The 27,941-nt window shown below is 41.0% G+C and overlaps 3 protein-coding genes across 6 annotated transcripts; 1 reads left to right on the top strand and 2 right to left on the bottom strand.

The window, feature by feature from the left end:
* Nucleotides 1-555: 555 nt before the first annotated feature.
* Nucleotides 556-11,064, bottom strand: epoa (erythropoietin a). Of its 2 annotated transcripts, none has more exons than XM_037758326.1 (5): nucleotides 10,971-11,064; nucleotides 4,289-4,419; nucleotides 4,071-4,157; nucleotides 2,942-3,106; nucleotides 556-2,093 (listed from the first exon to the last, which is right to left on the bottom strand). In XM_037758326.1, the coding sequence occupies exons 1-5, from the start codon at nucleotides 10,981-10,983 to the stop codon at nucleotides 1,941-1,943; spliced, it is 549 nt and encodes a 182-aa protein (XP_037614254.1). In that variant the 5' UTR covers nucleotides 10,984-11,064; the 3' UTR covers nucleotides 556-1,940. The 2 variants fall into 2 exon arrangements, with proteins under 2 accessions (XP_037614254.1, XP_037614253.1); XM_037758325.1 differs by lacking the exon at nucleotides 10,971-11,064 and adding an exon at nucleotides 10,563-10,695.
* On the bottom strand, nucleotides 6,648-26,011 carry LOC119481430 (zona pellucida sperm-binding protein 3-like). Of its 2 annotated transcripts, XM_037758321.1 has the most exons (9): nucleotides 25,644-26,011; nucleotides 24,409-24,542; nucleotides 23,973-24,076; nucleotides 23,676-23,853; nucleotides 23,340-23,457; nucleotides 22,432-22,523; nucleotides 22,165-22,259; nucleotides 21,953-22,058; nucleotides 6,648-6,879 (listed from the first exon to the last, which is right to left on the bottom strand). In XM_037758321.1, the coding sequence occupies exons 1-8, from the start codon at nucleotides 25,989-25,991 to the stop codon at nucleotides 21,970-21,972; spliced, it is 1,158 nt and encodes a 385-aa protein (XP_037614249.1). In that variant the 5' UTR covers nucleotides 25,992-26,011; the 3' UTR covers nucleotides 6,648-6,879; nucleotides 21,953-21,969. The 2 variants fall into 2 exon arrangements, with proteins under 2 accessions (XP_037614249.1, XP_037614248.1); XM_037758320.1 differs by lacking the exon at nucleotides 6,648-6,879 and having other exon boundaries at nucleotides 21,870-22,058; nucleotides 25,644-26,010.
* Nucleotides 23,706-27,886, top strand: ufsp1 (UFM1-specific peptidase 1 (non-functional)). 2 transcript variants are annotated; one of them, XM_037758323.1, is made up of 2 exons: nucleotides 23,706-23,843; nucleotides 27,030-27,886. In XM_037758323.1, exon 2 carries the CDS (start codon nucleotides 27,110-27,112, stop codon nucleotides 27,614-27,616), a length of 507 nt encoding a protein of 168 aa, XP_037614251.1. In that variant the 5' UTR covers nucleotides 23,706-23,843; nucleotides 27,030-27,109; the 3' UTR covers nucleotides 27,617-27,886. The 2 variants fall into 2 exon arrangements, with proteins under 2 accessions (XP_037614251.1, XP_037614250.1); XM_037758322.1 differs by lacking the exon at nucleotides 23,706-23,843 and having other exon boundaries at nucleotides 26,635-27,886.
* The last annotated feature ends 55 nt before the right edge of the window (nucleotides 27,887-27,941 follow it).

Raw genomic sequence — 27,941 nt, forward strand, 5'->3', positions numbered from 1 at the left:
ATCATCTTTCAGTGTACTGTTTAGCTGTAAAATGAGAAAGTGTGTGACCCGGCAGCTATGTTGAGATCAGTTGAGGAAATACCAAGCACCGCCCACCAGCCGGAGCAAATAGTGTTTCTGAAAACATTTGAGGCGAGAAATAGGCATTACAGTAACAGAATATTAATTCATATTTGATCAGCGCTGCCTAGTTTGACCGTTTTATCGGAGTTTGCGAGTGATTGACAGCTGCCTCCGTTGAATGAACAGCCAATAGGAACGCTCTCTCTCTCTGAAATGACCTGTGATTGGTCAAAGTCTCCCGTCACGGGCTAGATGTTTTTAAAGCCTGAAAACAGAGCCATGAGGAGGTGCAGAAGTCTAGTTTTCTCTCATTACAAAATGCTGAAAGGTTATTATGGAATTTTTGCCCAATGATGTCAAAACTATTCTGCCTACTGCCGCTTTAAGACCAATAGCAGCTTGTTCTCAGCCTCTGAACTACAGAAGCTTGCTCGTTAACTCCGCTGACCCTCAAGACAAAGCAAATGAATGAAATGGACAGACTTCCCCTTGTTGTGTTTCCATCTATCCTTTCTTTATCCAAGAATAATATTTTGTATTTAAATAGCAAATTATACAGTGATGGGACAAAACAACAAACAAATAACAGGAAAGAAAACATGTACAAACATCCTTAAAAACATCTTGCACTCGCACAACACAATTTAAAAACACGGAAAAAAACAAGGAAGGACACTTAACCGGTCTGGAGGAGTTGAGCATCCATTCTATAGAAAGCCTCGAGTTCCCAGGACTAACTAATTGCCTGCCTGCTGCATGATGACGAACAATAGAGGGAGGGAAGAGACAGCGTTAACGTCAGATTCTGGAAAACTATTTGCAATTAAAGCCTCGCAGGAAGTTAATTGTAAAAGCCAAACAGCGTTTTTCCGTGCAGTCTGACTATCAGTGTGTGGAGACCGGCTGAGTGTTGGTTACGCAGCAACAAAAACACAGATAATGACAAAACAGCTTCACAGTTCTCATGTAACCCTCCTCACTGACCTCTTGCTCCCTCGTTCACTGCGAACTGACTTTATATAGTCCATTCTGGTAGTTGGAAGGAACATGTAATGTGAAACTACCAGCTAGTCGGGTACATAGTACATACAGTCTGTATAAAAAGGAAGAGTGCCATTGCAAATGATGCCAACAAACAGCTTTGTAAATGTGTTCAGTGTTACACAAGAGAACACGGCAACGAGAGCTCAACTAAAATCTTAAAGATCCGACACTAAAAAATACTAAGACTGGAGCTTAAAAGTATAAAATCTGTATAAATAGTAATCGCACAACTTTTACAAAATATATAAAAATAGTCATTGAAAAATCTAAGAGAAGAGACTAATGTTTGTGAGGCATAGTTGAAAAAATGTTAAAGGCTTGTGGGATGAGGCCTCATTCGTTTTTTGGACGCCCTGTCGCAACCTCACAGTCCTCCAGTTTCCAGGTGCAATCAATACTTTCTCCACAATTCACTCTAAAGAGGTGAGTGTAAGGGTCAAACTCACTGACACACATGCGAGCTACGTACAGATTTAAACTTGCAGTCACACACACACAGAAGTACATCCACACACAAAGTGCAAGAGAGTGCCAGTAGAACAGCGATTGGAGCAGTGCGTCCCACGGGCCTCATTTTGGTCAGTGTGTGCTTCACCATGTCCACGTTTCACATCTACATTCCAAGGTGCAATCGTCTCCTGTCTGTCCAAAGCCCAGCTGGGACTGTCCTCTCCTTCCAGCTTCCTCCCCCGTATGTGAGGATGGCTGCATCTTTCTCTCTATTCCCCACACTGTTTCCAGCACCCAGCGTGCAGGTCAACAGTGTCAAGTCCCTCCTCTTGCCTTTCAGAAACACAAATTAGCTCCGTGTGGAGTATAGGGAGATCAGCTGATCAGCTGACATCTGGCTGACAAGCCTGTGCATCTGACAGAAGGAGGCGCACTTTGCCTCGCAGGAAGTTGACGTGGACTTGGAGCAAATCTGTTGCCGAGGACACCCTCCATGTTCCCTCAAGCCCCGCTGCACTTGCCGGTGGGGTATATTCCTGAAAGACAATACAAAGCAACATGTTGCTCTTGTCTTAACTTGGAAGATGTATATTTTTTTTTTAGTGTTTCCTCCTCTTTCAACGAAATCTCAAAAGCATGCGCTACAACATGTTACATATCCGCCTGTAGGAGTAAAGAGATTTGCATCTGATTGACAAGTTTCATGGCATTTGGTTTGTAAATAGTGGACAACCTCCGGGACTGAGAAGTGGAGCCAATAGCGCAAGTGCCTTAGACCTGCATTCTTTCTAGTAGCCAGCAGGGGGCGACTCCTCTGGTTGCAAAAAGAAGTCTGGTTGTATAGAAGTCTATGAGAAAATGAGCCTACTTCTCACTTGATTTATTACCTCAGTAAACATTGTAAACATGAGTTTATGGTCTCAATCAGTAGTTTCAAGTCTTCTTCAACACAGCATGATGTTCATTTAGTAAATTATGATCCCATTTAGTGTCAAATAGACCATAAAGCAGAGGATGCTTTAGGGCGGGGCTACCTTGTGATTGACAGGTCGTTACCACGGCGTCTGAGAGTTGTCCGTGTTTTCATGTTACAACGTTAACCCTTTCACAGTGTGTTTTCAGTCCATGAAAGTTAATTATAATCTTTTTGGTCACCTAAAAATGTCAAAGTTCGGTCGTACTGAGCTCCTCCCTCTCGGGTCACTTCTGGTTGCAAAAAACCAAGATGGCGACGGCCAAAATGCCAATTTTGAGGCTTCAAAACAGCAGTCCACAAACCAATGGGTGACGTCACAGTAGGCTGTTTTCATACCATTAAATTGACAAATGGCTCCCTGTAAACAGAGCTGCTGCTGTTTTTGTATTTGTAACTGCTGTAACTCACCTGGATGTTGAGGCTACGCAGCACAGCATTGATGCTGAGCAGGTTTCTGATGGAGTTGTCTATGTGGCTGTGGAGGGCTGTGTTGGTGACTGAGGTCCGTAGCAAGCTGAGAGCCTGTTGTAAGAGCCATAAGCCAGACTGCACCTCCCGGGCTTGCTCTAATCCCTTGCCAAAAAAAATAGAGAGGGCAAGAGTTTAAGAGTCTCATTATGAAAGCGATACGGAACAAAGGAAGCAGGTAATCAGCTCTCTCATTAGAAATTAACCAGAGTTCCAGGTCCCCAAAAAACTTATTGAAACACAGAAAATGACATCTAGAAACATCCAAGAAGTATGATTCTGTGCTGTGGCAGTGGTGGACTCAGGCTGTCTGAGGGGCACTTTATCTTGTTTTCTCCATTTATGGGCACCCATTAGTGCACTGTATCTCGTTTTCTCCACTGGAAGGGCACCCTAGAGGGCCCTTTATCATGTTTTATCTACCACAGGGGCATCCAAGAGAGAATTTTATACCATTTTCTCTAATGGAGGGCATCCTAGAGGGCACTTATCTGCCATAGGGGCATCCAAGAGGGCACTTTATACCGTTTTTTCTACTGGAGGGCACTCTAAAGGGCACTTTATCTTGTTTTATCCACTGGAAGGGCATCCTAGAGGGCATTTTGTCACGTTTTCTCCATTTCAGGGCACCCATTAGTGCATTGCATCTCCTTTTCTCAACTAGACGGGCACCCTAGAGGGCACTTTATCATGTTTTATCTACCACAGGGGCATCCTAGAGGGCACTTTATGCCATTTTCTCTGCTGGAGGGAACCCTAGAGGGCACTTTATCTCGTTTTCTCCACTGGAAGGGCACTCTAGAGGGCATTTTATCACATTTTCTCCACTGGAAGGGCACTCTAAAGGGCACTTTATCTCGTTTTCTCCACTGGAAAGGCACTCTAGAGGGCATTTTATAACATTTTCTCCATTTAAGGGCACCCATTAGTGCACTGCATCTCATTTTCTCCACTGGAAGGGCACCCTATAGGGCACTTTATCAGGTTTTATCTATCATAGGGGCATTCTCCGCTGCGCCCTGAGTCCATTGTCTGTTTTAACATTCAACTGTTTTCGATGGTTACTTACATTTTTCCTCTCCCAGACATCAAAGTCGACTGTGGTTTGGGGAACAGTGACAGACTCTGACAGGCTACATCCTTCTCTACATGACTTCTAAGAAAACAAGAAAGGAACAATGTTAGTGCTTAGGGTACTTTTATCCAATGGTACATAAACATTCAGTATGGGTGAATCCAGGACCACACTATCTCTGCAGCAAGCTTCACCATACATTTTCTTCTCACCATAGCGACTTCTGCGTCTCGTGCTTCCTTAATGAAATGGTTCAGGACCCTCAGGTCACAGATGGGCCTCAGCGGGGACGGTAGGCCTGGCCGGGTCCACTCCAACACCATCAACAGCAAGGCAAGCAGTCCTGCCATAACAGATACGCGAATACAGTCAATCAAAGGCTGCGGAACATCAAAACCGAATGAAAACGAGCTGATTTGCTCTAGGGAGCAAGTAAGCAGCAGCTGTGAGACACACTTTGGGACCCCTTTGGACTGTATCTATTTATGAGGACTAACCTTTGTCTAAAGGATCTAAATCATGGTAATAGACTGACGTAGTGTAATATGAGGAAGCAAGATAGTTCATATGATTTGCAGAACAACCACTCTTATGAAAAGTTAATAGTGAAACTGGTTGTCTTCTTTGTGTTTCACTTATCTGCATGACTGTCAGTTGACGAGGGGCTGTGTATTGGCAGGAATCTTGCGATACGTTATGATGATCAGGCTTTAATCAAACTGTGATGGCTTGGTTGTACCTGTTATTTCAGTCTGAGAGCACCTATTATATTGAGATTTATGCAGAAATCCAAGAACTGTCACAAACCTTTTCACACAATTGCAGTTTCTAAAGGTGTGTGTGTATACCCAGACACCAAGTTTAAGGTTCACACAGTAAAGCAAATGGGACATGTTATAGAAGATGAAGCAGAACAGAGGCAGTCTAAGTCTAAGTCAATACTGATACTTTCTGATTCATGCAGTTATACATGGGCCAGCTATACTGTACACCTGGACCATGTGAGATTATTAACCTGGTAAAAGCCATCTCAGTTATAACTACTGAGGGGAATTAAACCAGTTACCCCTGTGACAGGTGACAGACATGTTTTAAGGACACATTCCTGCAGGGATAAACCTGTTCATGACCAGCTCACCATCAGAAATGAACCATCACCATTATAAAAAAAAACATAAGTGATTCATTTGATTTCATCCATTGCGCTCATTTCCACATGATAACATATTTGACAGGGAACAATACAAAGCAATCCACTTCTCATTTGTTCTCTTTTTTTCCCCCACATTATAAATATAACAACACCACAAGACTTTAGGAACAACTGCGTCCTTTGTAATACCTCGACCCACTGCCCTCCTCTGGTTACGTCAGTCGAGGTATTTCATGGTTATATATATACGTGAAAATACATCTGGTGACTTTTTCATGCATCTTACGTAAGGTCTGACCTTCAGGGCTAATGACATATGATTCATTTGTCTACAAATACTTAATTCTTACCATTGATATCTTATGACCTATTCAGATCCAGAGTTTAGCTGATAGGCATGTATGTGAACATATATTAATGCTGCAGTAAGGGCTGTCAAAGTTAGCGATTTTTAGGTTGAAGCAGGCTCAGTTTTAAAGCTATAGTTTAGATACTGGCATCATATGAAACTAGTGACCTATGGTACCAACCATGTCATACTAGCATGTCAAATAACGCTCCAAACTTGCGCTCAATTTTGGCAAGGAAAAACTGTCATGGCCATTTTCAAAGGGGTCCCGTGACCTCTGACCTCAAGATATGTGAATGAAAATGGGTTCTATGGGTACCCACGAGTCTCCCCTTTACAGACATGCCCACTTTATGATAATCACATGCAGTTTGGGGCAAGTCATAGTCAAGTCAGCACACTGACACACTGACAGCTGTTGTTGCCTGTTGGGCTGCAGTTTGCCATGTTATGATTAGAGCATATGTTTTATGCTAAATGCAGTACCTGTGAGGGTTTCTGGACAATATTTGTCATTGTTTTGTGTTGTTAATTGATTTACAATAATAAATATATACATACATTTGCATAAAGCAAGTATATTTGCCAACTCCAATGTTGATAAGAGTGTTGAATACTCAACAAATCTCCCTTTAAAGTACATTTTGAACAGATAAAAAATGTGTGATTAATTTGCGATTTAACTATTTTAATCGATTGATAGCACTAGTTGCAGATTATTGATCTTCTTAACAGAATCCCTGTTTCTGTTCGCCTCACTGTGCGGTCAGAGGTCAGTTGCAAAACAATACCCTTTGAGTTGCAACTCTGCCTTTGCTTGAATATATTGCAGGGCTCTGGATAAATTAGCTGCTCAGGGATCAGTCTTTCATAAACATTACAGTAGTTATGGGACATTATAGACTTGCCAGTATAGAAATACAGATTACAGACTTCATGTGAAGTCAGCATGATTCAGCAGTAGCTCATTCATTTTGTTTCATACTTGCATATGACACCTAAGAAACCATGTGATATCCTGGATTATGAACAGAAACCTGCACATATCATGACAATACAGAAATGGCTGTTTCCTTGTTTATCCCTTATTTAGAACAGGGTGGTTCTACAATTGAGCTATTAGTTGGCCTTATTAAGAAATTCAAACTTCAAACAAGCTTCTAACATCCATTGAGAGCGCAGCATACTCTGAACTCCAAGGGTCCACTTGGCAATGAGAGTGGTTCTACTGTTGTGGGTCATGTGGGGCACCCAGCCTCGTTCCTCTGTGCCACATGCTGAATGCGCTCTTTCACAGCAGCCTGGATGTGTGACGCAGAAGGATGATAGAAAATACAGAAGATCTTCCCAGGCAGACAGGTCACATACAAGCCAGATTAAGTTCCCAGACTCCCAGATAACTAGAACAAATTGATCTGAATGGCACAAAAGTTTACTCTAATATTGCGGGTTTGCTACCACTGAGGGGATAATAAGAGATAACATTAGGAACATACTAGCAGTACATTAGTAGTGGTGCTTGTATAATCAGCTTAACCTCAATGCCCTCTTTCCTCTAGCGTCATGGATCACTGTCGATGACACAGAATCAGTCTGTGTCTAGAAAACTTAGATCTTCGATAAATCTGATGCGTAACAACCCCATGTTTCACAGAAACCTTCTGTAAACTGTATGTACAGTACGTAGTGGTAGTTATGCACAGTGTCCCACAACGTCACTAATGTGTGCATTAGTAACAGTATTGCTGCTTCCTCCCTGTTCCCCTGAGTGAGCATACATAATCCCCGCAGACTTGCAATCTAGTAAATATGAGCACACACATACACCGATACACGCACATAAATTAAATGAAACATTCACCAGTACTTATGGACGTGCATTTTCAGAGTCATGCATAGGCTCATTGGAAATTATTATTTACTCATAATTAGGACTGTCAAAGTTAACGTGATAAAAACGCACAAATTAATTTTAACGCCACTAATTTCCTTAAGGAATGAACGCAACTTGCGATTTTTAGGTAGGCACTGCATCTCGAGGGCAATTTATCATGTTTTATCTACCAAATGGGCATCCAAGAGGGCACTTTATACCATTTTCTTTACTGGAGGGCACCCATGTTTTTTATGCTAAATGTTTTGTGTTGTTAATTGATTTCCAATAATAAATATATACATACATTTTCATAAAGCAGCATATTTGCCCACTGCCCTGTTGATAAGAGTATTAAATTCTTGACAAATCTCCCTTTAAGGTACATTTTGAACCGATAAAAAACATGCGATTAATCACGATTAACTATGGACAATCATGTGATTAATCTCGATTAAGTATTTTAATCAACCCTACTCAATGGGTACAAGCTGTAAGCATGGTACAGTAGGGAATGAATACTGAATGGGACTAATTACAAAGTACAGTATTTGACACAGGGAATAAATCCTACTGCTGGGCTTGTTTCCGTCCTGTTGGCTGTTAAGTGGCTGCTCCACTTTACTCAGACACTAGTAAATTCACTAGCAGACATTTGTCCACTTCAAAGTAAATCACAAACTTTAAATCTTCGTGCATATGGTCTTTTTCAGACCCTCCTATGATACTTTAAGTTTATACAAGCCCTGGCGGTCCCTCTTATCATCACATTATGATCTACAATGCGGTCCCAGGCATACTTATGACGCTTAAATAACCTTTAACATGTACCGACTCATATAGCAGTTTCAGAGGTGAAGTGACGTCTGCACAGATAAACCAATGGCCTCCTTCCCATACACTCTGACGTTTGTCGCTTTCCAAAACGCAGCCACTTTAAATAAGTGTGTGTGACTCAGCTTGAGGATTATCGCTGGCCTTTTCACCTCCGCCGCTGCCTACGTGAGAATGCATCAATCTAAAGTGTGTACGCACACGCACTCTCTCCCTCTCTGCATTCAAACTCCAAAGTCAACACCTTAGTCTGTCACGATCAGCTGCCAAAACCATGTTGCTATTTTAAATCGGACGCAGTAGTCCACAAGTGGCAGTGCTTTGGATAATGGCAAGCTTCACTCCAGGTATGTGACAGAGGCTATGGGAAGATGGCCGGATTCTCACGTGAGCCAATGCCTGTGCTATTTTAACAAATTCATATCTAGCAGGTGCACAGAAAGAGCTCAGCAATTTGAACCGAATGTGGAACTGATGGTTAAATGTCACAGAGTTCTGACAGGGAGATGCTATTTAAAGTGCATCTCAGGTATGGAATGGTAATGCTTTCCCACCTCCTTTCTATTTCTGAATGGGTCTTCCCCATGACAAAGTGCAGGGTTGTAAATAAGTAGCTATCAGATGACACAGGTGTGACATCATTTCCTGTCCGGCTTTGCTGGAATCCCTTATAGCTGACAGCCTTTGATAACCTTTTGCTCTTTTCTGCTGACACCGGTATGTGACGACCGCGCCAAAAAACTGCAGATTCAGCTTTGGCATTCAGAGCCCTTAGTCTCAGTCTGCTGTGTCATGCTAGAGAATCATGACTGAGTGAGAAAGACAGAAAAAGAAAGTGGTCATCAGTGCTCAGCAGCTCCTCAGGAGACCGCTGTATCTGCATCGGCTTACAGTAACAGGAAATGATGCATCTTTAGAGGGGAATCAAACCAGCAACTCCAGCAGATTTAGTGCCATGCTTAAATCTGTAAATTCAAGGCTTAACAGGATGCTTCATCAGAAGCTTTAAAAAGTTATTATTTTTTTAGACTGAATAGTGTCTATGCCACACATTATTAGCTTTGTTAAATGTCCATCACCTGACAGTAACTTGGCTCCATTTGGAAGTGATTGAGCTTTATAGCTTAAATGATTAATAGCTATTGAGAGGATTATAGTTCAGCAGTAGAGCCTAATGTACAGCAGCTTTCTAGGAAGTGGCTTTACACAATTCATTCCCATGAACTGTGGTGAATAAATACAACCATGAAGCGTGCAGAAACAGGACTTAGAACATGGAAGTGGAGTTTGGCACAAATCAGACAGCTTTCACAGAAACCCAGACCTCCAGAGACGCTGTATATAATCTCAAGATTCAGTATTGTAAATACTGAATGCGCTACACTGTAAACAATTGCTGTTAATTTACAGCAGGATTTCAACAGTATTAACCATCGTATTGCTAAAAACAGTGCTTTACTGTTAATACAAAAGAAAACCTGTTAAATTACGCTCATAGGCCGTTTTTTAACTGAACTATAATGCATTCTTAAAAAACATCACTTTACTGCTGATCAACTGTCTAAAGTATCAGTAACAGTTTCATGCAGTATTTTTTTAATTCTGGGACCTGATCTGCTCATGTGAGGCTTGTACATTGTACATGACTGTAAAATCAGTGAATTAGCCTTACTGTTCTTCACTCACATGTTGTTATGGTTTGCATTCTGTGCTTGTAGCCAGCTAGAGATAGACATTTTTGGGAAAAGTGTCAACAAGTCTATTATAGCCTTTTTCCTAACAAGTGAGTTTAATTGTATTTAGTGTGACTATTCCTATGTCTGTAACCTGCTAAGTCTATTCATCTAGGCAAAAAAAATAAAAATACAACCTAAATAGTGCATTAAAACAAATCAGTAAGATAATGTAAAAGAAAGGTGGCTATATAATGCATCTTTAAACAGTAAATTAACTGTAAAATACTGTGAAATTATTAAATAAAACAACCAGTTCAAACTGTATTTTTCATTAACAGTACAAAGCTGTAAATTTCAGCGACAGTATAATAATTTTAATTTTACAGTAATATAAAGAGCAACCCTGCTGCCATCAGTTCTTTACTGTTATTTTACTGGGAAATTCTTAACAGTGATACTTGACAAACGTGTTCTAGAATACTGAGCATATAAAAAACGTGTTCTAGAATACTGAGCATATAGAAATCAGTTCTATATGCTCAGTATTCTAGAACACGTTTGCAGCAACAAAATGGAATGCACACAAAGTAGCGCTTCTTACCTCTACTCGTTTTCTGCAACATTCGCAAACAGGTGCCGCATCTTTTAGAAACATGGTGTGTTTAAATATATATGCCCAACCTTTACGAGCTCAAGTTACACCATGCAAATCCAACAAGGACCCAAGTGCGCTGATCCCAGCAGCAGCAGCGCTCCGACCTGCATGCAGGTCCGTGTCTAAACTAAAACATGTGTGCTGCTTGCTGGAGAGAGCAGTCACCTACCACACTTTGCATCACCGCTGTGCTTTTTGCAAAACCTTTTATTTACCTCCCCTATACCGACAACGTGCGCGCCTTTTTACGCACCACGGTGAGCCATAAAACATCAACCCATGCAGCCATGCCTTTGCGTAAAGCTTGAAAATAGATTATCTACTAAAGAAAAAAAAATCCTGTGTATAACTCACTGGGAAGCTCCATGTTGGTGTCCGCATAGCCCCTCACATGGTCCTCATGGTTTGGCCCATAGGTCCGTCTATTGCCCTGCTAATTGGAAACGAAGCTCTTTTGTGGATCTCCTGCACTTATCCGGTAGGTGTTTCTTAAAACTGATCCTGTTTGATTTTTTTTTTTATATTGATGACTTTGAAAAATGAAGTTGCATTGTTTTCTATGACAATCTAAACTACCTCCTCCCATTAAGGCAAAAGATGTTTTCTTTCATTGTTATCCAAATAATAGGCTATCCCTGTTTATAAAACTTTTGGCTTAATAATAAGTAAATAATGTCTCCTTCCCATCCATTGTTTGGATGTTTTTTTAGAAACAGTCATTACAGCAGTCCATTTCATATAAAAACACTGATTGTGTAAACATTGAAATTAGGTCTCAAATGGGCTATTTAGTAACAAAAGCATTACGTTTTTAATATAGCCACTGGTGTCACATGCCAGGACTCATTCAGTGGCCATATGATGCCTCACAAAAATCAAGGTTTGACATAAATTTAACTTTTTTTTACAATCTGAAATTCAACTTTGAGATGAAAAATGTGTATAAGCATGTATATGTTAGTTGCTCTTTGCACAGGTATAACTTTAAACCCCCTTTTCCCACAGTGTCACACATCTTCATCCAGCTGGTGATCATCCAAAACTTCCACCTGAAGGTCTTCACCCAGATGTTCATGCGTTTCAAGGTCATTTTTCTTTCCTCAGGGCAAGATAGATTAGTTAATAGCACATGCTATTATAAAGTAGATGTGACTGTGTGTTGTAATTAAGGGAAAAGCATGTTAAACTACACAGATGTGTTGACAAGCCTGTATAACTCTTAGACACAGGTGTGGTAGAAATAAGGATGAGGGAATGGAGACTAAGGGATGGCAAGAGGGGTAAAACTCAAATACAAACTGATCTTGACTAGTCAACCTTATCATAACGTTAGGAAGCCGAAGTCAGTGAGTGACCTCATTGATTGAGGGAGCAGGGGATTGGACAGTACTCTTAACTGTGCTTGATTGAAGCCTGCACCTTGTTATGTGCATCAAGCTGACAGAGACAGTTTGTGCTGTTTTGTGTGTGAAGTCAGAAGTTCCTTGTGGGCGTTTAATGTAATGTAAGTCATAACAGTTCATATTTACTACTTTATAGGACTATTTCGGTTAAAGGTTCTCTATACGATATCTAGAGGATTATAATAGCATCAAACAACTATTTACTATGTAAAGATATAGAGGAGTAATGTCTACCTGAGCAGAGAATGAAGTTGCTCTCTCTCTGTGTGTGTTGTAATCAGAGCTTCTCCGTGCTTTGTTGACATAGCCGGATTGGCCGTGCATGCTTTTAGTGCATGTGAGCGTGCCCTATTGGCTAGCTCACAGCCGCCACTCTGCACTACACTCATATGGCGTTTACAGTTGATAACGCGGTCCCGACCGACAGCACCGTTGCGGAAGCGTTTTTTGGTAACGTTTGGAAATGGCATTGAGGAGGTGCAGACAGGATGTGAAAACGCTCTGTGTTTGAATGGTTAAACTACAAAGATTACTGCAAAGTGTGTGTTTTCAAATCAGATTTTCAGACAGATTTTTGTAAACTGGATTTTTTTTAAATTTGATTTTCACTTTCCAGGTTCCGCACATCAGTGGGGTCATTACGGAGATTTTGCGTGCTCTTCCCTCCCATGGCTTCCTCTGGTACGTCCCAGTCATTATCAATCATGCTTGATATACAGTGTACTGGCACATGAGCTGAATTGTCCATCTGGCCTATGTTAAGAAGTAAATTAAACCTGGATAATGTAAGATGTCCTCTGACAACATCTAGTGCAGTGGTTCTCAACCTTTTTTTGTGTCAAGGACCCCTAAATTGTTACACATTATGACCCCCATTTGATAAGATTTTGCTTCAGGGACCTCCATCTGAAAATATTTTGGTTGTTAGACTTCTACAGTTAAGGAGATGTGAAACCTATGATCAGAATAGTCACTTTTATGGCTCTTACCCACAGTGGGCTCACTTCTATAGTGAATTAAATAGTGAAAACATACTATTCCCCATCTTTCTGGGGACCCCCTGGAACTCCCTCAAGGACCCCTGGTTGAGAACCGCTGATCTAGTGGATGCCTGACCTGGTGGCCAGTAGACAACTTCAACTGTATTGAAACACATTCAGCTTTAATACAAGGTTCCATTGCAAGAATGCAATTTTAATTAAATTAATTCAAACACTTCCCACCCCCTCTTGTGAAATCCTGTGTTAGGTAAAAAAAGAAATTTCAATGAACAAAATGTCACTGACCCTTACCCAGGTACGTAGAGTAGCAATGACTTATCTACTGTATGCATCATCAGAACAAAGTATATGCCACAGGAATATGCAGGCTATTTCAAGGAATTGGTCCATGTACAGCACCAACGTTGGAGTTCATCCATGGTGGCATTCTGGGAATACTTTTCTCTATTTCTTAATTTAGACTATTCGTCAGTTCAGTGCGGATGTGATATCATACAGCAAGTCTATTATCTGCACTTCAAGCAGGCATGTTTATGCCCCATGTCCTCACCCTGACCCTTCGTAGTCCCTTTGGAGCCAGAGAAAAGGAAACATAGAAAATTTCCTGGAATGCCCTCTGTGTGTCATGGAGGAAGGAGGTGTCTTCCAGGGGCTATACATGAGGCGTTTGCATCAGACAGACGGGAAGTAAATGAATGTTTACATATGCATTATCAGTAGCAAACATGCAATGTCAAGTGAATATTTGGAAACACTGATAAAAGCTACCAAGCTCACACACTTGAATGCTTACTATTTCACAAGCCCATATAAGGTGCATGTACGGCACGCACACATGCTTGTGTACACAAGCGTGTACTTAAATAAAATGGTTAAAAAAAATAGACAATTACTGAAAATATTTGAATTACAAAAATAATATTCTATTGTATTTTATATATTAATAATTAAATCTCTAATATTTCAGGATTTTCTTTTGCTTCCCTTTTCAAAATGATGATGCAAAAAAAAAAAAAAAAAATGTGATGCACAAAGTGGAATGCATTTATTGTCTTCCGGGTATCTAAATATGTCTTAAATATTCTACTCATAAGTGATAGACATTCTTTGATTTACATAGTTTACATATTACTCCTTCTGATATGAGTCAGCTTTAATACTATATGGTCGCCGCTGTGCTTAGCTGAAGGCAATGTTGACAAATTGTTGCACTGTTTGCTTAAAGGGCTGTTTGCTTATGTCTGAGCCAACATTAGAGAGAGAGAGGAGAGGGAGACGAGGTACGTGCTGTGAGCCATGCTCCGTGACCAGGACATGGGGATTGGAGTGGGAGGCGAGGGATGTGTGGGGAGTGCGGGGGCAGGGGGGTCCAGTCACAATGACTCCTTGGTTGGGATGGGACACCGTTATTGAATTTAGGATGAGAGGTGATGTAAAGTTGGTAATGAACCCAAATGATCTTTCCCTGACGGCCAGGGTCCGGGGTGATGCAAACAACATACAGTAAGGAGATTGAGGCTTTATCGTACTATATAGAAGACAGTGAAAGTGCACAGCTGTTACGTTGAAGTGTGTGTGTGTGTGTGTTTGTGTTTGTTTTTTGCTTTCTCATTCAGGTTTTGGGCTCGCAGCCAGCAAGGTCTACTCCTCTGGCGCGACACAAGACAGGAAGCTGACATAAAAGAATGGGGGGACTGTCTGTGAGAGACACAGGAGCCAAGGCAGGAGTCAAGACAGTAGCCACTGACGAGGTCGGAAGTTATTGTTTCAGCTTGCAGGCGTCCACAGTGACAAGATCCCTCTATTGAACATATTGTGATTCCATGGTGATGGCCACAAGTGCGGAAAACATTCCAGGACCTTATCACTGGAGTTTCTCCATGCGCAAATGCTGGCATTTGGCCCATGAGTAAAGCATTTAACCCCCTAAATACTCCAGTGGAGCTAATTGCTGGCTAACAACACAACGCCGCAGTTGCAAAAAAAAAAAAAAAGACAACAGGTGTGTAACTGTGTAGACCGTCTGTCCTGCAACTATTACTGAAGAATGTAGAGATATGTGTTTCCACTTCCCCGGCTAAAATGGGTCAACAAGACTTAAGCATGATTTAGGCTTGCCGCATCCGTGAGGGTCGTGAGTGTCCGCTCGGCCAAAGCGACGTCACACCATCAGACACAGACCTTCGCGGGGGTTACGTGCGGCAGGTTTTCGCCTGTTCGTGTATATCAACATTTTTCGAACTATGCGGATGCAGATGCGGATGCAGATGCAGATGCAGATGCGGATGCAGATGCGGATCCGAATGCGGATGAGCGGTGAAAATGGAGAACTTTGAGGAGCTTTGACATTGTTGGTTTGCTGTGAGGCAAAACCTTCACGGAGTACAAAAGTTCCAAACGTTTCCTCATCACAAGTCCACATCAGCTCATGTTTATGCAACCGTCTTTGCGGAAATAACCAAGGCTTAAGGGTCTGCCCCATTACCCACACTTGACGTCTTGAGCACTGAAGTGTGCGTTCATTTCTACAGAGTCTACAGCCATGCTAGCGGCTCTGGCTGTAATTTGACACGATGCCAACATGCTGGTGTTTAGGTATAATCGTTCGGCACGTTAGCATGATAATATATGCTAATCAGCAGTTAAAACCTGTACAACAGAGTTTTGTAAACCAAAGATATGGACAAATCAAAATTTTGATCTAATCATGGCACCACAGCAAAAGCTAAGGTACGACAAAAGTTACAAATCCTCCTAACGGGGAAATGCCTGTACCAACTTTCGAGGAAATCCATCAAATACTTGTTGAGACATTTCACGCCAAATCACAAATGTCAACCTGCTGGCACCACGGATATCTGAACCAAATTTCCTGGCAGTCCATTCAATAGATGTCAGCCTGCTGGTGGTGCTAGAGACAAAGTCAAGGGATCACCTAAATAGGTAGAATACAAGAGTACACAATTGGAAAAATTGGAAACCACTGCTTGATAACTTTTCTCTGAATTCTTACTTCAAATCCCATTGCTTAGACATCCTTTACATTTCTAGCTCATTTTAAGACATTGCCCTTGAACCATATCTGACTTAAATACAGTACCATTTATCCCTCACGCAATCATCTGGCTGTATCATCAAGTTTTGTTCTTGTATCTTGGTATCTGGTATTGTCCCTGTTGCTCAGCTGACTTGTGTGGTATTATAGCTGACCTAGCTGCCCCTAGACTCACACCTTCTGTTATCCAATGGGCCTCTCATCACTTGTCATTTCCAGTTCACACTCCCCCCCCAACCCGCCCACTTTTGACTGCCCTGTCTGCTATTTCCCTGACTTGCTGGCCCTGACTGTTGTACGGCTCGTGATGTTTAAGACTGCCGGTTTGACATTCCAACACAACCTTTCACCTCCACTTGTGTTCTGCACTGTCATGCATGTCGGTATAAATATTTAGCACAAAGATTGTCTCCCTAGATGTGCACACATTGATTCCGACTTTCTCGAAGTTTGTCTGGATGTGTTATTTACACATTCATGTTCAACAACTTACTGGCAACATAAGCCCGTCACACAATAGGACAATTGTCGAACATTAGGTGATAATCTGATTACTCTATGTATGTGTGCTTTGGAAATTTACAGCCAACGCTCGCATTATTCTGGGCTCAACATCTCTCTTGTGCCTTGATCTTATTCTCCATTTGCACCAAAATAAGACAGTAAATACTGTATATTCCAATGCAACCAAGTCTTGTTTATTATCCAACTAAAATGGCATATATCTAACCCACCTTATTTTGTTCTCTTACTGCATCAGCTCAACACAACTGCCTGGCTGCTCTGTGAAGGAACATACCTCCCAATAGGTATGTTATCTCTCACCGTACTAATCTCTGAGTGTCCACTACATTTAGGCAGTACAGTTGATTTTAATAAAACTAACAGTCCTGGTTTTATTCTGTGGTCATGTTATCAGAGTTTTTGTTTAAGTGAAGACCACACACCAGTGGTGGACTCAGGCTTGCTGAGGAGCAGGGGTAAAAAAAAATTAAAGGGGCACCAGCACGTAGAACTTTTTCTAGCATGTATGGCAGCCTATATGGCACTGCATCATGTTTTCTCCACTGGAAGAGCACCCTATAGGACACTTTATCATGTTTTATCAACTGTAGGGGCATCCAAGAGGGCACTTCATCATGTTTTCTCCACTGCAAGGGCACCCTAGAGGACACTTTATCACGTTTTCTCTACTGGAAGGACACCCTGGATGGCATTTTAGCTCATTTTCTCCACTGGAAGGGCACCCTAGAGGGTACTTTATCATGTTTTCTCTGCTGGAGGGGCACCCTAGAGGGCACTTTATCTCATTGTCTCTACTGGAAGGGCACCCTCGGGGGCACTTAATCATGTTTTATCTACCATAGAGGCATCCAAGAGGGCACCTTTGCAGCGTTTGTTTCAAACATGTGACACTGAGTCCACCAGTGCCACACACACTAATGCTTCCTGTTACAATGATGTAGCTACATGTCTCCCTCCTACCTTTGAGGATTTTGAATTCTTGTGTTCCTTGTAGGAATGTGCATGGTAACCTGATCTCAGACGCTTATCAATTGCTCAAGAAAACTGTTGGGACCTCTGCCCAGAATAGGGACGCTGTGGACCACTCTTGAAGCAAAACCTCGGGCAAGCACATACCTGAGAGGTGAGTAATCCCAGTGCCAGCAAAGCAATATGTTGGGGCCAGGTGCATTTACCTCAAACTGACGCGCCAGATGGTTTGTTACACAGAAACATCTGAGAAGCAGTCATTGGAAACTGTTTGGAAAAGAGCAGGCACTTAACTTGGCAGGTGATATGGGTTTTCACACACCTAAACCACGCCCGTAGCTGCCAGTAGCTCCTCACAGGTTGCTGATTGGTCCGATCCACTGTGGTTCGGACACAAATGCATTACTTGAAGCCTGACAAGATGGATTTTCGTGTAATCCCGCATTTCTTGCAGGATCTTGTGATATCCGACAATATTTACCTGGCCACATGGCGGCCAGACTTGTTGGTCATGGCAATGATTGTGACAAATTAAGTGTCATGTGTGAGAAGAGAGGCATCCTTTTTCCAATGATTGTGTATAGTGGCAGTGTTTTTCTAAGTGAAGGAAGTAGGTACGTTGGTTGGGGTGGATGGTAGGCATCCAAACCCAGGACTTTGACACCGGAGACAGGGATTCGCATCCATCATGAGTGCCTCGTGTTGTTAGAGTTAGGCAACAAAAGCACTTTGGTTAAGGTTAAGGAAAGATCCTGGTTTTGGTTAAATGTTAAACACTGCATGTCTCGCGGTGTCACAGTCTCTCTGTCCCTCCTCCGCAGCCACATTCCCTATTCTTCAGGCCCCTTCATTGTCATATTTCTATCCATCCACCAGATGCCCTCTGACTTTCCCTCCTTTCCCCATCACCTGCCTGCATCACCCATCTATATACCTCTCCCCACTTCCCTCATCTGCTCTGCAGTCAACTGAGCTACTCTGAACATTTACACACCTGCACCTCATTCCCTACTCAGCTACTCTCCATATATACCGGCCCAGATCCTTTGTTCTTCTGTCAATTCAGACAGTTGCAATGTGCTTCTCTGTCCATTGATTTTGAGCCACTGGTACCTGCCTGCCTGACCTACAGTCTAATTTGGACTCTTTGCATGCTCCCAGCCTGTCAAATCTGCCTGCCTTTGGCTGCCTGCCTGCCTGCCTGCCTGCCTGCTAGTAAGTCTATGTATACCTACTCAATAAATCACTGAACTGATCCTGTCTGGGTCGTCCTGTTTTCGGTCGTGCCACTCTCCCCCATCGTTCCGACATCAAGTCACATTTAGTTGTTTCAATATTTAAACAAGACCCTGATCATTCCTGATGTTTAACCAAGTGTTTTGAGTCCCTAAATATAACCATAAAAAAAAAAAATTCTGAACCTAAACAATGGTCAAAATGGTGATAAACAGAAACCCCAAACTCCAGGGTTACTCTTGTGTACTGCACCAGAGTTTGCAAACCAATCTGTCCCTATGTAGTTAAAAGTTCAAGCTGTGTTTGCATCCTAAGAAATTTTAATCTTGTCCAAGGTGACTGCAAAAGTCAACCCCTCTTTTTGAAATATGAAGGGGATCTCATAGCGCAGCCATAGCGCTATCAGAGCAAGATCTCTCTTGCACACTGGATCAGTTTGCGAGGGATAGTAATGCAGCTGAGGCCAGTAGTCTCTCCCATGCAAAAGCGGCTTGTCCCACAAATAAAGAATAGACCTCGGCAACCTTAGGAGTTCCCCGTCTGTGTTGAGAGGCTCCAACTAAGGGAGACAAACAAACATTACCTGATGTCCCATGCCAAGACCAACACCAGCGTCACATACTCAAGCGAAACACATTAGTCACAACATTTGATATAACAACACAGGAGAGCACATAACTGATACAAGAGGTGAAAGGGGTAGGTAAACTAGTCCAATGCCTTAAAATACGATTTATTAATAACCATCTCAATTGGCCACTTTCAATTGGCACGGCTGCCAGAACACTGTACTACTGAATCTGGGTGGCTTAAACCATAATTGGTATACCTGGTTTTATCTGCATGCAGACCGCGCAAACAATTAATCTAAAACAGTAACAAAACATAATTTGAAATGTGTGGGATAATCTTAATTAATATGCAATAAATTAAAGCTGCAGTGGGTAGAATTGGAGCAAATATGATTTAAACAAAGTCACTATAGGCGTCCACAGTGACAAGAAACGTATCCCTCTATTGTACATATTGTGATTTCATGGTCACTATATCCTGACATTATTACACGGCTTTGTTGAATACTCGATTCTGATTGGTCGATCATGACGTTCTATGGTCTGTTATTCCTTTATTGCAGACCGTTGCTATGTATAGCAGACCGTTGCTATGTATAGCAGACCATTGCTATGTATAGCAGACCGTTGCTGTGTATAACAGGTCGTTGCTATGTATAGCAGACCGTTGCTGTGTATAACAGACCGTTGCTATGTATAGCAGACCGTTGGTATGTATAGCAGACCGTTGCTGTGTATAGCAGACCGTTGCTGTGTATAACAGACCGTTGCTATGCATAGCAAACCGTTGCTGTGTATTGCAGACCGTTGCCATGTATAGCAGACCGTTGCTATGTATAGCAGACCGTTTCTATGTATAGCAGACCGTTGCTATGTATAGCAGACCGTTGCTGTGTATAACAGACCGTTGCTATGTATAGCAAACCGTTGCTGTGTATAACAGACCATTTCTATGTATAGCAGACCGTTGCTATGTATAGCAGACCGTTGCTATGTATAGCAGACCGTTGCTATGTATAGCAGACCATTGCTATGTATAGCAGACCGTTTCTATGTATAGCAGACCGTTGCTATGTATAGCAGACCATTGCTATGTATAGCAGACCATTGCTATGTATAGCAGACCGTTTCTATGTATAGCAAACCGTTGCTATGTATAGCAGACCGTTGCTATGGGCGCAGTTCTGACGTCGGACTCTGCCGGACCATTTTTGTGTCAAATTATTGATTTCTTAAGTAAGTAGCCGTGTTATAAGCGGGATAATGTACAGCTAGCGGGTCATTGTTGTGAAAGAAACCCCTTCAGGCGTGCGCGCCGGGGTGCGGCATCGCTCTGTCGGTTTCAACTATTCCATTCACAAAATTCTTGCTTTACAAGAGAATTACATTCTTTGCTGATCTGTGGAGCAATTTTAAGAAACCAATTTTGGATTAGAGCATATTCTAGGCCCTGAAAAGATCCTCTTTAAAATGGAATTATTTACATTAATAGTCGCTTATTTTCAGGGAAACAGATCAAGAAGTACTGTAGTCCTGATGTCATGGCATAAGACACTACCCTGTGAAATCCACCAGGTTTCCCATGTGGTCTGTCACATTTCCTCTCACGGGACCAGACGACTGTTTCTACTGCAGACAGGGGATGTAAAGCACATACAGTGCATGGCTGCGTAGCCGTCCCATTCTTACTCAGATGTCTGTTTATTCTAGTGCGCTTGTTGCCTCCGAGATATTTTAGGTTCCATTGTAGTTCTTCGGCGTCTTTGTGGAAATTCCTCATGGGTTTGTTTTCGTGGCTGTGAATTTTCATGGCTGAATGAAAAACTACCCATTCTTCAGTCGTGATGAAAAGACGAGACGTACATTTATAAACAGGATTTCTGTCCTCATCTCAAAGACTCTGTAAAAGTATTGAGGAAAAATAGGTTAAAACCCCTACTGTATATGTAGAATATTAACTTCAACATACACAAATTAATGATTATTGTATAATGTACAGTAATGAAACCATCACTGTGAAATTTGGTCCGTGTTGTTATGTTTGTTTCTCCTGAGATAAGGTACAACTTCCTTGAAGTATGCATGACCGACTGACCAGCAATGCGTTGATATACAACATAAAAGTGTTATACTACATGCATATTGTAGCTGGAATTATTAAAGTTTAGAGTGACTAAATTAGGTGGTGTCATTTATTTATTCACCCGTCCGATATGATGAACATATCTTTTGCCAGAGAGGAAAATAACTCCTTACATAAATGTATTCAAGTCTATTACTCAGTTTACATTATCATCTCTTCTGCCAACATGTTCTGTCTGTAGTCAGCAGTGGTGTGTGTGTGTGTGGGAGCTTTTGTGATGGCTGTAGTAAAATACTGCTGCAACAGGCCTCCAGGGTTCAAAGTAATCAAAACATAAATCCCACTTGTAGGAGCTTTAAATGGGTTGTGTAGAAGTATAAATCAGTAGAGCAAAGAATTCCAAATTTCATGAGGAGTCATGTGAAAAAGACAGATTCTTTATTGCTCCTGTCCCCGTACTCCCCTGGTTTTAGTCTCGACAGTCATACCCACCTAATTGTAATTGCTCTTTAGCGATGGACTGACAGACAGCCTATCCAATGGGAGCGTGGCAGGGTGAGAAGTGGCCCAACTGTTGTGTCCGCCTCATGCTTCTTTTCTGTCAAAAACACACACACAACTGGCTTATAGACCATGTAATTGCGTTTTGTAAAAAAACTCCAAAATTGTGTAGGTTGCATTTGTTTATAAAAGGGCTGAGCAACCTGTATCTGGTTTAGCTGTGTGTCCAGTCTGTCTAAAGCAGTCATCAGAGTCACAGCATCCACACGGAGCATTGTCTCCCTCTGTGGCCCGCCAGCTGAATGACAGAGAAACATCCCGATAAAACACCTCCGCTGTGACGCCCCAGATAATTAAATGCTCTTGTCATCAGTGGATGTTATAAGCCGTTACTGAAAAATCACATATAAGATCAAATCATGATGAACTGATTTAACAACTGAAGGTCACAAACAGCTTGGTAGACAAACCTGAATGTGGGCCTGTGGAAGAAGCAGGCTTTATCAAGGTGGCTGTGTGAGTTTTGTTTCAGAGTGGCCCTGATGTGGCAGCTGATGAACATCTAGAAGAAAGAAAGCCAGTGATTGCACAGAAAATCCATAATTATCTTTCAGCATATTGTAATTCAAGTGCTCTGAGAGAAAACTAGACTTCTGCACCTCCTCATGCCTGTTTTCAGGGTTTAAAAAATCCCATGACGGGAGACTTTGGCCAATCACAGGTCATTTCAGAGAGAGCGTTCCTATTGGCTGTTCATTCAACGGTGGCAGCTGTTAATCACTTGCAAACTCCGACCAAACGGTCAAACTAGGCAGCGCTGATCAAATATAAATTAATATTCTGTTACTGTAATGCCTATTTCTCACCTAAAATGTTTTCAGAAACATCTTGTAGTGTAATGTTTAGCTGTAAAATGAGAAAGTGTGCTCCGGCTGGTGGGCGGTGTTTGGTATTTCCTCAACTGATCTCAGCATGGCTGCCGGGTCACAAACTTTCACATTTTACAGCTAAACAGTACACTACGAGATGATTCTGAAAACATTTCAGGCGAGAAATAGTCATTACAGTAACAGAATATTGATTCATATTTGATCAGCGCTGCCTAGTTTGACTTTTTTAAATATTTTTTTTTCCAATTCTACCTACTGCTGCTTTAATAAAAAACATTTGATAGAGGATGTATTTCTACAATATCATAAATACCTTTAGGCCTTAATCAATTAAAAATGCTTGATGAAATACCCTTTAAATACAATAGAAATAATAGTAAAATAATCACAAAAGATTACAACCTTTATGCTAAAATGATGACTCAAATAACAATTATTAGAAATTCAGATATTAATGAACGGGCTACTGCCCAACGAGGTGTTGTTACCTGTTCCCCAGACGACTGGTTGAAGTGGAAGGCTTGGACACTGAAGCACAGTCTGTTATCTTGCTCCCTAGGGAGGAATTTAGATGAAGACCCCGGCAATACGCTGTCCATAAGACATCTGTAAAGGAGGAGATGCACATGCTGGAATGATTTCATGAATGGCATTAAGTAGTCTGTGAGTACCCATTCAATCAATTTAAGCTTACATTTGATTATTGGCTTGAGCACTGTGCTGTATAATAACATTGTGTTGAGTTTTATGTACTGAACAATCCACAAATGAATATTCTTTTATTGAGTAACTTATTATTTTTTTAGTCAGAAGGAAAGATTGACCCATGCTTGGTGATGAACTTGTAGCTTGGCGAGGAGAGAGGGTCCGGCTTCAGCGTAGCAACACAGGAGTCGACATATAGAGCGAGAGGAGGGTGCAGCGGGGCGTCCACGCTGGCCTCCAGAAACACTGCTTCCCCCTGCTGATACACTGAGGAACTACGTAGAGAGGTACAGTCATCTGCATAAGAACAAACAGATGTTTTTTTTTTCTCTTTAGTCCCAATTTCATATATTCAACTGTTGTCAGACAAATCTTCCAGATTCTTCCGTCTAGATTCAATGAGATGGTGGTTTCACCTGCCATGGTGCGGAGGGAGAAGTGCAGAAGGCCAAATGCACTGATAGTGGATGTCATGGGTAGCCAGGTTGGGGTTAATGGTTCTCCATTCACTGTCTGCTTTCTGTGCTCACACAAAGATAAGGCACTGGTTATACAATTACAAAGTGTTGATGACATCTAACTGCAACTTTGTTCCTCTAAAATAAGATGCAACATAAGAAACCTGAACCAAGTAAAATGTGTACTCTGTAGGTACACACCAGGATTCAAACAACAAGATGCAACACAGTCTCACGGCAGTTCATGAAATAGTCACAAAATGTAATCTATTTGCCAGGTGGTTTTGTGTGCACATGAAGCCTCGAGAAATTAACCCTTTTCCGAACTTGGAAAGCTTCAATGCTTCATGAAGTTTCACCTCGCCATCACTAATTAATATGACACCTGCCTTACCTCTTATAGTGACACTCGACAGGTATGATGACAGTAGCTGCACCTTTAACTATCACACTGCCTGTAGTAGAGGTGGGAACCACAGCAGGAGACAGTACCAGCTGGTTAGAATACACAAGCCACTCTCCATGAACCTGGACAGTATAAAGAAATGCATGAAACCATAAATCAAAAATACTTTTGTGCTTCAATATTTCATGTCTGACGTATTTCTGAATAATGTGTCTCTGTTAGTGATGTGTCGGGCGCGAACTGAATTATAAAAAGGCAGAAGTGGTAAAACGAAAGAGCCGTTTGGGAGCTGAAAGAGCCGGCTCTTCTTGGTGAGCTGAGCAAAGTGATCTGGCTCACTAAAAAGAGCCGAAATTCCCACCACTACTGGACATTGACAAGCAGCTAACCAATGTTGGAGCAGGACAAACACACCCCTATTTAATAGCCTGGACCAAGATGTGTACTGCACTTTTAGCCATCATTCTTTTACTTTTATCGATCTACCTATTTATATTTATTTTACTTTATTTTATCTTATTCTTTTTAATCTTGTCTTAATTTGATTTGCACCCTGACTGACAGCCAGACACCCCTCTCAAGCACACACACACAGTCACATGATATTCTATCTATCTTGCCCAGTTATGTTGGCTGTTTTAAAGTTTTCTTTGTTTGTTTATTTGTTTGTTTATTTATTTTTATTTATTTATTTATTTATTTATTTTTTCTTTCTTTAATTTATTTTTCTCTCCATTTTGTTTTATCCATATTTCATTTTATTTTATTATGTTATGAGGAAAAGGAAGAAAAAAAAGGAAAAATATATATATATTTTTTATATGACCAAAGAAAAAAAGAAATATATATACACACACACACACACACACACACACACACACACACACACACACACACACACACACACACACACACACACACACACGATCTTGCCCAGTTATGTTGGCTTTTTTTTTAAAAGTTCTCTTTCTTTGTTTATTTGTTTGTTTGTTTATTTATTCATTTATTTTTATTTATTTATTTATTTTTTTCTTTCTTTAATTTATTTTTCTCTCTATTTTGTTTTGTCCATATTTCATTTTATTTTATTTTGTTATGAGGAAAAGGAAGAAAAAAAAAGGAAGAAAAAAAAAAAAAATATATATATATATATATATATATATATATATATATATATATATATATAATTCCCATCACTAATTATTACCCCCCTCTCCTCTTACACTGGACTCAGTCCCACAGTCGTGTAGCCCTGCAGAGATGATGACCACCAGCTCAGAGTCAGAGTCAGACACAGGTCCCTTTGCTCTGCAGGACTCCTCCTCCTCCTCCTGCTGTGTTGAGTTTGCTCCAAGCCGAAGATTACCAGGTTTGAACGGAATACGTTTCTCCTCAAAAAACTCTCGCTTTACGGTGATTCTCACTTCCACTTCACCACATCTTATTTGGACTCTTTCCAGAGTTCCTACATCACTTTTTTCTGCAAAGAAAACGCAGCAGACAGACAGAAAAACCACGAATAACGAGACGAATCTGGTATGCTTTACCCTGCTCGCCATTTCCTTTCCCATTTAATCAATTAAGGTGCGTTAATTAAGGTGCGTTAATTAAGGTGTGTTGTGCGACCTTCAAAGACTACTGAAAACATCCAGAAAAAAAAATTATAATTATTTCACTAGGCTAGCCTATAATATGAAGTGTTTCATAAACTATGCTAGGAGTAATTCAGACACTTTCCAGGTTAAAAAAAAAGTACATTATTTCCTTAATGTTCCAAAATAAATTAACCTTCAAACAATAAGTTATATTCGTAAGAAAGCTAGGAAAGACATCTAAGAAAGTACACAATCTTCTAATTAATAACTTAAGGGCAACAGGAATAATGGAGAGAATTTAATTATTATTAGTATTATTATTATTATTGTTATTATCATTAATAATTATTCATTTTTTATTTTATTTTTATTGTTATTTTCTTTCTTTTTTATTCTTTTATTTATTTATTTATTTATCTATTCATTCATTTATGTTCCTGCCAATCTACTGCTCCACACTAGCTAATTACTTAAGGGCAACAGGAATAATGAAGATAATTACATTTTTAGTAGTATTATTATTATTGTTATTAATATTAATAATTATTATTATTTTATTTTATTGTTATTTTTATTTTTATTTTATTTTTCTATATTTATTTATTATTTTGTTTCCTGTCAATCTACTGCTCCACACTCCAGTCCAGAAGAAAGAATAAGTTATATTCGTAAGAATGAAACAGAGTTGTCCAAAAGCTCCTGAAGGCATCATCGTCAGTCGGAACATTATCGCAAGTGCACAGAGGGGGACAGTTATTGCAGTTACACCAGGCGACTTCCGGATGAACAGTCCATGTGATGAACAGCTGGGAACATTTTTGAGTTCAAATGTATCACATTTAATGCAAAATATGGATAAAATGGATAGAAATGTAGCAGGGGGGTGTGAGGAGATTGACTGGGGAGGAAGTGGAGCTGAAGAGGGCACGATTATGAAGAATATCTTATTAAAGAGCATCCACACCGGTCTTTCTTATCCACTCACAGACTCTGTGAAATGTTCTCTGATTAAAGGAGACTATCTCTACTTCCATTATGGCTGTGATGGACAAGACGACAGAGGCTGGGGATGTGGATACCGCACCATCCAGACTATGGCTTCCTGGCTTTGCCATAACTGCTGTCCACTTGAGGTCAAACGCAGACCTCCACCAAGCCTCCCAGAGATCCAGCAAGCCTTGGTCACCATGGGGGACAAACCAGACTCCTGCTCCGGCTCCAGGGAGTGGATAGGAACATTCGAAGCCTCCCTGGTCCTCGACTATTTCTACGATGTTCCCTGCAAAGTGGTGCACGTTAGAGGTGGAGGAGCAGAGCTGGAGCATGTTGCAGTGGAGGAGCTCCATCAGCACTTTGACAAGCATGGATCTCCAGTGATGATGGGAGGGGACAGGGACAACTCCTCCAAGGGGATATTAGGGGTGTGCACTGGGGACGAGGGCAGCTACTTGCTAGTCGTTGACCCTCACTACTATGGAGGTCAGCTGGAGAAGACAGAGCTGCAGAGGCGGGGGTGGGTGGCGTGGAAAAGAGTTTCATCTCTGGATCAGTCTTCTTTTTATAATCTGTGTATGCCTCAGACTGCCAAAAAAGGAACATAAATCAAGCAACGAACCTTACAAATGAATTATTAAATATGAGGATGAGCTATAAAGTGTCTTATTAGGACAGACTTTGCACTGCATTTATGATTTAAAATGAGCTGTAGTGCCATCATGTGGATGAAATCAATAATTACAATGTATTTGAAGAACAAACTAAACATTTTTTGTCATTATTACTATATTCTTGGACATGCATTAAGTATTTCCCTCAATGGTTTCTTCCGTAGCTTCTAAAATAAATGCTTTAGTTTGGATTAATTTTCAAAATTCATGTTGTGAATATGCAAATTATGGTCAGTCATCAAAAACTCTGGATTGTTTT

The sequence above is a fragment of the Sebastes umbrosus genome, chromosome 22, assembly GCF_015220745.1.
Source record: "Sebastes umbrosus isolate fSebUmb1 chromosome 22, fSebUmb1.pri, whole genome shotgun sequence".
Classification (NCBI taxonomy): Eukaryota; Metazoa; Chordata; class Actinopteri; order Perciformes; family Sebastidae; genus Sebastes; species Sebastes umbrosus.

Coding starts and splice junctions, on each gene's coding strand:
- epoa (XM_037758325.1), bottom strand. CDS start 10,584: ATGTTGCAGAAAACGAGTAGAG. Junction 4,420..10,562: donor GTTGCAGAAAACGAGTAGAG/GTAAGAAGCGCT, acceptor CTGTTATGGCAG/GACTGCTTGCCTTGCTGTTG. Junction 2,094..2,941: donor TGCGTAGCCTCAACATCCAG/GTGAGTTACAGC, acceptor ATTGTCTTTCAG/GAATATACCCCACCGGCAAG.
- LOC119481430 (XM_037758321.1), bottom strand. CDS start 25,991: ATGGGAAAGGAAATGGCGAGCAGGGTAAAGCATACCAGATTCGTCTCG. Junction 24,543..25,643: donor ACTGTGGGACTGAGTCCAGT/GTAAGAGGAGAG, acceptor TATACTGTCCAG/GTTCATGGAGAGTGGCTTGT. Junction 22,260..22,431: donor TTCCACAGGCCCACATTCAG/GTTTGTCTACCA, acceptor TCTGTCATTCAG/CTGGCGGGCCACAGAGGGAG.
- ufsp1 (XM_037758322.1), top strand. CDS start 26,690: ATGAAACAGAGTTGTCCAAAAGCTCCTGAAGGCATCATCGTCAGTCGG.